This window comes from Chrysoperla carnea, chromosome 5, assembly GCF_905475395.1.
Source record: "Chrysoperla carnea chromosome 5, inChrCarn1.1, whole genome shotgun sequence".
Lineage (NCBI taxonomy): Eukaryota > Metazoa > Arthropoda > Insecta > Neuroptera > Chrysopidae > Chrysoperla > Chrysoperla carnea.
In genome coordinates, this window is record NC_058341.1 from 43,912,356 (window position 1) to 43,924,244 (window position 11,889).

An 11,889-nucleotide genomic window follows, 5' to 3' on the forward strand; every position below is an offset into this window, starting at 1 on the left:
GACTGAGTAATGGCCGCACAAAATTGACCACTTTGTAGAAAGAAACAAAGCGACTGCGCTTCGCTTTATTCCGCTCATAGTTTCTTGTCCGTATTTAATATACAGCTGAATATGAACACTCAGTCCATTCTCTATATCTTTGGAGGCTAAAGAGCACGAGAACTAGAGTCAGTGGTGCAAGTGAGTTTGATTCCTTGGCCAGAGAACATATCGGTATTTACTGATATAGTCTCTGCCTTGGCCGAGTACTCTCTTTGGTGTAAGCTGAACATTACGCTTTTCTACGTTAATTTTAAAGCCAATCAACTAAATTTCGTATCACCCATTATGCATTTCTCGTGACGTCATCTATCTTATTTCGCTCAGAGTCAAACAGTCAATTCTATGGAACAGTCAAAATCCATATAAATATTATTTAATAATAAACTGATTCTCATATCCTATACAACTATCATCGTCAGATAGTTCTTTTTCGTGTAAAAAGATAACGATATCAATATTTGCCGGTAGTAAGGACTTGAAAATATATTGAGTACAAGTTTGTTCTTTTTATACTAAAGTGTAAACACTTTTTTATTTTATGTATTTATGTATCTTTCTTGTATACATTATTATAAAAGAAACAAAGTTATAAGCAGGGTGTAAGAGGTAATTTCATTTTTTTTAAATAAAAAGAACAGACTTAAAATAATGACATTTTAATGACGTGTCGTAAGAAGTGTTATTCGAGTTTGTTCATAACTCTGTAAAGTTGAGGGGTGTTTTCCAGATCGTAAGTAATTAAATTTTCAATAAAATAATAGTAATAAATAAAATTTGTGTAAAATTACTTTTAAATTTTCAATAAATTTTAGAATTAAATGTTTTATATTACTTTAGTAGTAAATAAATACAAACTTTGACAGATATTTAATATGGTTGCTGACTGTCGCGTTATTACATTGATTGATTGAAAAACCGAATAGACAAGTAGTAAGAAAAAAATTAATCGATATATATATTTTTTTTTTTCGTTTTTCATTTAAGAAAAAAGATCCCCAATCATGACGGACTCGAAGTATTTCACAACTACGAAAAAAGGCGAAATTTTTGAATTAAAATCAGAATTAAACAATGAAAAGAAGGAAAAGAAAAAGGAAGCTGTCAAGAAGGTATTTTCTTTGAATTAATTGAAAATTTCATTTTTTTTAAATGGTTTCATTTGAGTTTAGGTGATTGCGAGCATGACTGTGGGTAAAGACGTCTCAGCATTATTCCCAGACGTTGTCAATTGTATGCAGACAGACAATTTGGAATTAAAAAAATTAGTTTACTTATATTTAATGAATTATGCAAAATCCCAACCAGATATGGCTATTATGGCCGTTAATACATTTGTTAAGGTAAAGTTAATGTTTTTATTATTTTTATACGGAGTTCATGGTTTGATATGTAATTTCTATTGATTGTATAAAACTTGCAATAATGGAGGAGGTTCAAAATTTCACATTTTCCATAAAAAACAAAAATAATAGATTACCCTTGAATGTAAATTCGGAATCAGTGCAAAATTTTACTGAATTTTATTTTCAAAAGTAGGTCAAAAGTACCTAATTCAAAGAGTTAATTTTTAAGTAAAATTGATAGACCGGTACTCTCAAGCATTATTAATTGATTTTTTTAGAATCAATAAGTATTTTTAACATTTTATTTGTTTTATTCCGCCGTTTTTATACAATCAACTTAAAAACTAATTATATTTCATTTTGATATGGAATGTAATTAGTTAAACTAATAATTGTTACAAATAGAAAAATAACTCAGTAATTAAACTAAAACGGTTTGGAAAAGCTATAGGAATAACCCTTAATATAAAAAGCTGAATACCTTACCATCAAAGTATTAAAGGGCAAAAAGTTGTTTAAAATGACGTTTTACATTCGGAGTGCCCTGTTTAGTTTGACAACTAAACAGGGCATCTTGAAGATTTGAGTGCGACCACTGCACCGTCTCAATTATAGACTATTAAAAACACCCATTTTTGTCATTTTAAAACAGAAATTTTTAACTTATTTGTCAGTAATAACGTGAAACGTGCGACTTGATAGACGCCAGCATAAAAAAGTCATTTAGAAGCTATATTAAGTAATAATAGCTCGACCCGTGCTGAATTCCGCAATGGCTAAAAAAAATTCTAGAGAAATACTAAATTTACTTTCTTTTTATTTATAGTTATTTTATTACAGATATGATATAAAAATTACATAATGAACAAAATTAAATCTTAATATTATTTCTCCAACCTTTTTTTTTCTAAGCGGTACATTTTTAGACCGGGGGTCTAGTTTACGTCATTAGCCAACCTGCTAAACTTTAAAACGAGGGATAAATCATGAAACTTGCTAAAGGAATAAAGAAGATCTCGCGATGTGCCAGAAAAACTGGCTAGAGAAAACAGTTTTCAAAGAAATTATTTCAACCTTTTGGCTCTAAAACTTCTATATCTTAAAATTGTGATTAAATGCAAATTATGCGCATTGTAAAGCGCAACAAAAGCGTAATACCTCGTAATTAGCAATCAAAGATTTTAATTATTAGTCACAGTAACTTACGTTTTAAAAATGAAAATTCACTTTGAAACTATAACACTATTAAAAAATGTGCTAGTTAGTCAGCAATGGCGACAGGTGAAGTCTGAGGGGCGCTTGTACGCGTTTGCACGAGAAACGCAGCTACGTGGGCTTGGGCTATTAATGCAATATCCTTAAGATACCCAAAAAATATATATATCTGCAACACAAATTATCTTTTAAATTTCGTATGGCTTCTCAGATCTCACATGTCTTGTAAATTAAACAAAAAAATTTTAACTTTAAAGCAATTTGTAACAATTATTGTACATAACTTTTATATCAGTTTGAATGAAAAACATTTTGTGTATGTGTGTATGTAAGTAATTTAATAACTGTGTGGCCTGTGCACTGATGCTTTACCCGGCACTGTCTTGTTTTGTCCTTGCAAGGATCTGCCAACCTCTCAGCTTGTGAAGGTAACATTTTTATTTTATCAAAAAGTATTATGTAATTGTTATTCGTACATTTTTAATTAGGTATACAAAATTAATAATTGAATTTGGCACAAATAAAAGTTGGTAATAATCTCGACGCTGAAATTAACGCAACAAGAATTTTTAATCAAAATTTCACTAAAGTTCAAAAGTACGGAAGTTGGTAAAAACTTATCGTATTTCAAAATTTGTACATTTGTTTTAAAGCTTGAAGTTATTATTCAAATTAAAAGGAACATTTATGTGGACTGTATTTTAATCTTTAGCTAATATTATTAATTAGCTAGACCGGTTTCGATTGCTTTGGCAATCCTCGTCAGTAGGATTAAAATCTTAAAATTAAAATCAAAATAATAAAAAAATATATATACGGCGCCCTATAACAAAATAATTGGTACAATTATTTTATGTTATTTTGGTATTTTATTTTGATTTTAATTTTAAGGGTTTAATGCTACTGAAGAGGATTGCCAAAGCAATCGAAACCGGTCTAGCTTATTATTAATAATTTTTATAAATCTAGCTAAATATTTTTATTGTGGGTTCTGAAGGGGATATATTTTAACAAAATTCATAGCTTGAAGTTTTTACTTTGAAGAAAATTTGCCACAATTTTAACTTGAAGTAATTTTATATCTAAAAATTTTTATGGTTTAACACGCTTTACTGGTATCAATCTTTTAATCGGTTTATACCTCTCTAAGGATGCAGGTACCAGCTAAGATTAAGACTTAGTGCACGTGATAAGTTGTACAGAAGAAATAAAATTGTATTACACGGAAGAAGTTCAGGTTTAAACTTAAGATTATCTTTTAATTAGGAGTCTAAATTTAGATAATGGTAGACTGATGAATACTCATTCGTCTTGCAATATAATTTTTGTTCCATCCTTCTTCCAAAAGAGCAATAATTTGCGCTACTAGTATTTAATTCAATGTAATAAATTTACTTGGACTAAAGACTTTAATTGGAATAAGTTTATACAAACTTTAAAGCCTTGTTACATATTATTTGCGCTGGAAAAAAATTGTAAATTTTTTTTTTTTTTTAATTTACACGTAAAAGATCATTTTTTATGATAAATTTGATGATCACGTCCTTACTTTGAGAAAAGGGTAAAAGATAATTTAAAATTCTTAGAAACTCATAAAAAATTCGAGATGAAGCTTTCAAAATAAATTTAAAAATTTTGAAAAAACGGCCAGTTTTCGCGAAATTATGCTTATTTGAAATTGAATGAAATTTTGATACAAATTTTTGTTGCGTTAATTTTGGTGTCGAATGTATTTGCAAAATTATTCGAATAATAAATATATTTTGTTGGAAGTATGAAAAACGATTACGTTTTAATGAGATACTATACAGCTTATATTGATTCCGATCCGCTTCTGTTTTATTCTGTTTGTGAAAACAGGACTGTGAAGATCCAAATCCATTGATTCGTGCGTTGGCTGTTCGTACAATGGGATGTATTCGTGTTGATAAAATTACGGAATACTTGTGTGAACCATTACGAAAATGTTTAAAAGATGAAGATCCATATGTTCGTAAAACTGCTGCCGTATGTGTTGCTAAATTGTATGATATATCATCAAGTTTAGTAGAGGATCAAGGATTCTTAGAACAATTAAGAGATTTGCTAAGTGATTCAAATCCAATGGTCGTTGCAAATGCTGTTGCAGCACTTAGTGAAATTAATGAATCGAGTCCATCAGGAAGTCCACTTGTTGGTAAGATAATTATTACTTTTATAGTTGTACTCTATTCAAAAATAGCTCAAAATATTTGGTAGAAAATAATGTGAAATTTTAGGTGAAAGTGCCTAATACAATTTTAGTTGCCATTTTGTTAAAAAACTTAATATACGATTTTCTTAGTTTTAGGAAGGGGCCGATTACCTCTTTCTGAATCCGTGCTTGATAAAGTTTAGATGAACTAACTTTAATTTTTCCACATATTTTTCTTTTTTTATATGTGTTTACTACACACATACTAAAATTACAATTTTATTCACAGAAATGAATGCTGCCACCATAAATAAACTACTTACTGCGTTAAATGAATGTACAGAATGGGGTCAAGTATTTATATTGGATTCGTTGGCAAATTATAGTCCAAAAGATGAACGTGAAGCACAAAGTATATGTGAACGAATTACACCACGACTTGCGCATGCCAATGCTGCTGTTGTTTTGTCCGCTGTTAAAGTTTTAATGAAACTGATGGAATTGCTGTCAAATGATTCAGAATTTTGTTCAACTTTAAGTAAAAAATTAGCACCGCCATTAGTAACGTTATTATCATCCGAACCAGAAGTTCAATATGTGGCTTTGAGAAATATTAATCTGATTGTTCAAAAACGTCCTGATATTCTGAAGCATGAAATGAAGGTAGGATACTTATGTTAATTCCAAGTCACAGGGTCATCAAACTAAATTTAATAAATATCATTAAAATTAGATGCTTTATGGTATAAGAGCACATGGTACAGAAAAAGTCACCCCCCCGAACACCTCAAAATTATAGAGTGAAAATGGCTGAAAAACATGTAAAAAAAATGTTACGCCCGCCAGCCTAGTAAAAATTTGTTGTTATTTGTAATCAAGAATGAACTATTTTTGAAAAAATTTGTATGGCTGACAATTTTTGTTAATTAACATCTGATAGGAATTTGATTCAATCGCCAACAGGCCTCCTTACAGGAATCTTCTCTATTTTCTGTAACCTCTTCTCGCCTACTCTATAAATAATCTAAAATTTGAAATAAATCAACAAGTTGTGAACGTCTCGTTTGGGTCTCTTTGGAGCCATTCTCCACCTCTGTAACATTTCATCACGTTAAAAAATACTCCTTCGTGCCCAGTTTACGAGACGTATTTTATGAATGATCTCTTAACTTTAACTGTAAATTAATTTTTTCTATTACAGGTATTTTTCGTTAAGTATAACGATCCAATTTACGTGAAACTTGAAAAATTAGATATCATGATTCGCTTAGCATCTCAAGCAAATATTGCTCAAGTATTAAGCGAGTTAAAAGAATATGCAACTGAAGTTGATGTAGATTTTGTACGAAAAGCAGTACGTGCTATTGGTCGCTGTGCTATTAAAGTAGAACCTTCGGCTGAACGATGTGTTTCCACATTATTGGACTTGATTCAAACAAAAGTGAATTATGTTGTACAAGAAGCAATTGTTGTAATTAAAGATATCTTCCGGAAATATCCCAACAAATACGAAAGTATTATTAGTACATTGTGCGAAAATCTAGATACATTGGATGAACCAGAAGCTCGTGCAAGTATGGTTTGGATTATTGGTGAATATGCAGAACGAATTGACAATGCTGATGAACTTTTGGATAGCTTTTTGGAAGGTTTCGCTGATGAAAATGCTCAAGTACAACTTCAGTTACTTACAGCTGTTGTTAAATTGTTCCTGAAACGTCCTAGTGATACTCAAGAATTGGTACAACATGTTTTAAGTTTAGCCACTCAAGATTCTGACAATCCAGATTTACGTGATCGTGGATTTATTTATTGGAGATTATTAAGTACCGACCCTGCTGCAGCCAAAGAAGTTGTTCTTGCTGATAAACCACTCATATCTGAAGAAACAGATTTACTTGAACCAACATTATTAGATGAATTAATTTGTCATATTTCGTCCTTAGCTTCAGTTTATCATAAACCACCAACAGCTTTTGTTGAAGGTCGTAGTGCTGGAGTACGTAAATCACTTCCAGCGCGCTCAGGAGCAACTCCTCTTGTTGACGAAGCTGCTGTAACTACAGCTACTGTTATTCCAAATCAAGAATCTCTAATCGGTGATCTATTAAGCATGGATATTGGGGCTCCAGCTGCACCAGTTGCCCCTGCCGCTCCAGCTCCAAGTTCTGGTTTAGATTTATTAGGAGGTGGTTTAGATATTCTTTTAGGTGGACCAGAAATTCCAGTTGCACCTGCTCCAACAACCACTGGTCTATTGGGGGACATTTTTGGTATCAGTGCAACACCAACAATGTACGTTCCACCAAAAATATGTTGGCTACCAGCTGAGAAGGGTAAAGGTTTAGAAATAACTGGAACTTTTTCAAGAAGATCAGGAATTTCTTCAATGGACATGACGTTTACAAACAAAGCAATGCAAGCAATGTCTGGATTTGCTATTCAATTGAATAAAAATAGCTTTGGATTATGTCCAAATTCACCATTAAATTTAGGTTCATTACAGCCAGGACAAAGTTTAGAGGCAAGTTTACCTTTAAATACAAGTGGAGCTGTTTTAAAAATGGAACCATTAACCACATTACAAGTTGCTATTAAAAACAACGTCGATGTTTTCTACTTCGCATGTCAAATTCCAATACAAATATTATTCTGTGAAGATGGCCAATTAGAGAAACGTGTATTTTTAACAACTTGGAAAGATATTCCAGCAGCGAATGAAGTCCAATATACAATCACTGATGTGAATTCAGTAGCAGATATGATTGCGAACAAAATGACACACAATAATATATTCACAATTGCAAAACGTAATGTCGAAGGACAAGATATGTTATATCAATCGTTGAAATTAACCAATGGTATTTGGGTACTATTAGAATTAAAATTGACACCGGGTGCAACAACTGCTACTCTTAGTTTAAAATCACGATCTGCCGAGGTAGCCGCTGCCATTTTCCAAGCTTACGATTCAATTGTACATTCATAAGTTTATTTCATAACGTAGAAAATCAATCGGAACATATAATTTTATTTTTTTATTCCTGAATCACGTAAAATATTTTAATTATTTTATTGTACCTAAAATGATTTTGATTTTAAATATTTTTCATAATTTTGTTGTTTTTCATATTATTCATAAAATTTGACTTTATATAGTTGAACCCGAATCTGGAACTCTATTAAAGGGCAAAATTTTGATAGACAAATCATTAAATGAAAACTAAAAAGTTAATTGCCATTTATTTGTGGGTTAATTGTGTAACAAAAATTTTAACGAACTCATCTTATGACTTTGTTAAGTACGCTTGAGGAATTGTTAAAGATTCTTATACGCCCATCAATTTTCCTTCGATTTCGATTTAAAATCTGAAAATATCAAAATAGTGGCACTTCATAAATATTATTTCGAACATAATATCTTTCAGCGAATATTTTGAAAGATTTAAACCCAATTATTCATCAAGCAATTAAAGCACCAGGTTCCAGGAAAAAGAATAATCTAGCCTATGTAAACTAAGTATTGTAAATTGGACATTGTATGTCCGTAGGGAAATTTGAAAAAATAAATTTTTCATAATTCCATCTAGACCTGCAATGCTCCCTTTAAATTTGGCCTGTGTATTCCGTTTTTGATCAATTTGAAAAAATTCTTGTAAAAAATAACTCTTGGTATTCTAAATTGAAAATCTAGCCTAAATTTTCTGATTTTTTATATCTTACCGAAATTATATACATTGATCATCGAATATATTTTAGAAAATTCAAATCAAACTTTTAATAAATATTTTAATTTATGATTAAAAAAACTTGTTATTAAAAAATATGTTAATTTCAAATATACAAAACTATTCAAATTTCTTTCTTTATTGAATTATTAATGTAATTAATTTATTTAGTATTTTTAAATTAATTATTTTCATTTATAGAAGTACATGCATTCCCAATTTATAATAATATATTATAAATATAATCATGCCTATATAATTTTTGTTAAGTACATTAATGGAATCCGTGAATTTTGAATCATATCGGATTGACTTGTAGCTTACAAGGTTTAATAAATTTATTCACGAACCATAATTATTATACGTTAGTGTTATAATTTATACAAAGTGTATTTAAAAAAAAAACAATCCAATATTATATATAATTATATCAATATAATAAAAAGATGTTACAAAATTGGTTGTTTTTTATGTCTTTTACCCTCTTTAATTCTGCAAAACAAAGCACGAGTTCATTTCCTGACAATCTGTTGAGGGCCTCATAGACAAAAAAGAAAGTATGATGCCTAAAGAAATATTCTTAAAAATATAATTTACTATACATTAGTATTTATCACTAACTTGGATATTTACAAAGATATTTTCTTCACTTATGCAGGATTATAATAATTTTATAAATATTAAGGTATAATAATTTTAGTTCCAAGATTGTAACGCTTAAAAATATTGTTGGTACGAACAAAATTTTGGTTAAGGTGTTCATAAAAGCACCTAAGTAGTCCGTTTGTCCGTACGTCATCACGATAACTAAATAACGAATTGGATATCAAGCTGAAATTTTTATAGCATGCTCAAGACGTAAAAAGGAGTTTGAGTTCGCAAATGAGCAACATAAGTCAATTGGGTCTATAAGACCCACCTTGTAAACCGTTAGACGTAGAACAAAAGATTAAAGTGTAAAAAATGTTCCTTATAAAAAAATTAACAACTTTTGTTAGAAACATTTTTTAGTAAAGAGCTTGTATAATACATCGAGGTTTGCAATAAAGAGTCGGGAAAAATTTTAATTGTAGGGAAGACTGCTCCGCACACACTTCACAAGTTCCCTCCTGAAATTTCAAAAGTGGTGGCCACAGTGACACACACTCCGAAAAATATTGACCTTAACACAAAAGACTTGATCCCCCAAAACTAAACCGGGCACTACAAAGTAAATTTTACAGATAATGCAACTAATTTTCTTTAGGTAAAGTTTTTATTCTTACGGCACCAGGTGAAAAATTATGATAAATATATATTGTCTTCAATTTTTTGAGTTTCAATATGAGTTGATAAAAGTGCGTTAGTTTTTTCACAATTTGGTAATCGATATGATCGATCGGTGAATTATCTAGGAAGGCAAGGAACCTGGATGTCAGTGAATATTGAGAATCTGATGTTTGAAAATTTTATCTATGCTAGGGAGATGTTATGGATAGCTAAATAATTTATATAGAACAAGGAGAAATTTACAACTTCGACGTGTACCTTAGCAAGAACTGGTCTGAGTTTTATTATATCTTTCACTTGAGGTTTTCCAAGCTACACGTTTTTGAAGTTGAATTTAAATCTCTTATTCAATCAAGGTCTGAATTTTTGTCCAGTGGATTACATTTTTCTCAAAATAACAATTTGCTCCCTACACCACACTGAAAAATTTTCTAGATTCGAATATTTGAGCATCGAATGTAGCCCTATGTTAATTATATTTTATTTAAGTCCAACTTGCCAATTTAGTATACGAAATAGGATACTAATATACACCTCGCCCAAATTCAATATGACTGGCTTGTTTGGTTGAGCCTCTCGAATATCATTAATTTCTTCATCCTATTAATAGCGAGGTAACAAAACTCGAACTGAGCCATAGAACAAATATTTTGCGAAATACTCAAATTAAAATTTAATCCAAATATTATACGGTAAGGTTATTCGGAAACTATCATGTATCTAACGTTAATATTTATCGACTTTTCTTTAAAAAGCTCTTAGAACATCAGGTAAAAAACAAAATTAAAGCTTTTTTATCGCAGATTACGAATCGTTTTCTATGCTGGTGAAACATTAACAGATTTTATCTGTGATTGCGTTCATCCACTGATCCTCAGAGAAGAGGCCAAGAAACTTAAAGATTCTGTACACCCTAATAATCTACTCCAAATTTATCTTAACGTGAAACATACGATTTAGAAAAAGTGGCACCCCAAAAAATGTTACAAGACATTGCTATCATTTTATGAAATCAAGTTTTTCATGGACATACACCTCGTATGACGAGCCTTCTCCATTTAAAGTTCGCAACAGGTTTCATTTACCGACGGGTAATTTTATTTCTTAAATGACAACTAATGTTCCAAAAAGATTATTCTAACTTAATTCGATAAGGTATGCAATTTTGAGTGACCATTTGAATTAGCATTGCACAATATGATAAAATACAATGCAACTCGAAGATATAAATTATCCCCCCTTTAAATCTCATTCACGTTTTAGAAATTGCACAATATGTTGAAATATTAAAAAGTAATAAGCACTTACGAATTGAATGAATTGTTACCATAGAAAATAAGAACAAAATTTGTTAAGTTTCCATTTTATTTATAGCAAAATTTAATTTACAGGATATTCTTAACATACAATTTTTTATGAATTAAATACTTAATGTTGTTTACGCCTGAATGAACATCCTTCTGTAAGTCTTGCTTTGCCCCCGGTTGATGTGCATAAAATTGTGGAGCATCCTTTGCAAGGTACTGCTGATTGGGCATGGCTAAATATCGTTGAAATTGCATAACAACCAGGACATTTGACATCCATAAAATAACTATTTGGATGTTGTACTAATCGTTTTTTCTTATGTGCCCGACGCTGTTGTTCTGGATTTGGGTGCAATAAGTCAATTGCTAATGGCATTCTGTAAAGGAAATTTACATTATTTATTATCAAAAATAATAATTAAAGATTTAAAAAATATTATTCAATGAAAAAAACTTACTTTGCTTAGTTAAAATTATCCTTAAAATGTTAAAATAATTTCACTCAAACACGTGGTGATAGCACTGCGGCTTACATGTAAAAAAGGAATGGTGTTTTCGTCTCTTCCTGGTGTTTTCTATTTTACCAGTAATACCAACATTCATCAAACAAATTAATAACGGTTAATGTTATCTATGATTTAAATGACTGACTTCGCTTTCGTTTTTTAAATTGAATGAAGTTGGTTCAAATGAAAAAAAACAATTTTTATTGAAATTTTGTTTTAAACAGATTTCTCCTGGATTAAATAATCCAAAAATGATATCCAATTTACGTATTTGAGATAAATGATAATTTTCCATTTTAAAGAAAA

At 30.2% G+C, this 11,889-nt stretch overlaps 2 protein-coding genes across 2 annotated transcripts; one reads left to right on the forward strand and one right to left on the reverse strand.

Annotated features, from left to right (window-relative positions):
• Window positions 1-709: 709 nt before the first annotated feature.
• Window positions 710-8,507, forward strand: LOC123301789 (AP-2 complex subunit beta). The gene is made up of 6 exons (XM_044884688.1): window positions 710-772; window positions 1,027-1,151; window positions 1,212-1,382; window positions 4,461-4,776; window positions 5,063-5,436; window positions 5,975-8,507. Exons 2-6 carry the CDS (start codon window positions 1,044-1,046, stop codon window positions 7,760-7,762), a joined length of 2,757 nt encoding a protein of 918 aa, XP_044740623.1. The 5' UTR covers window positions 710-772; window positions 1,027-1,043; the 3' UTR covers window positions 7,763-8,507.
• A 2,610-nt stretch (window positions 8,508-11,117) lies between these two features.
• Window positions 11,118-11,693, reverse strand: LOC123300251 (40S ribosomal protein S27). The gene is made up of 2 exons (XM_044882790.1): window positions 11,536-11,693; window positions 11,118-11,454 (listed from the first exon to the last, which is right to left on the reverse strand). Exon 2 carries the CDS (start codon window positions 11,451-11,453, stop codon window positions 11,199-11,201), a length of 255 nt encoding a protein of 84 aa, XP_044738725.1. The 5' UTR covers window position 11,454; window positions 11,536-11,693; the 3' UTR covers window positions 11,118-11,198.
• Window positions 11,694-11,889: the final 196 nt, after the last annotated feature.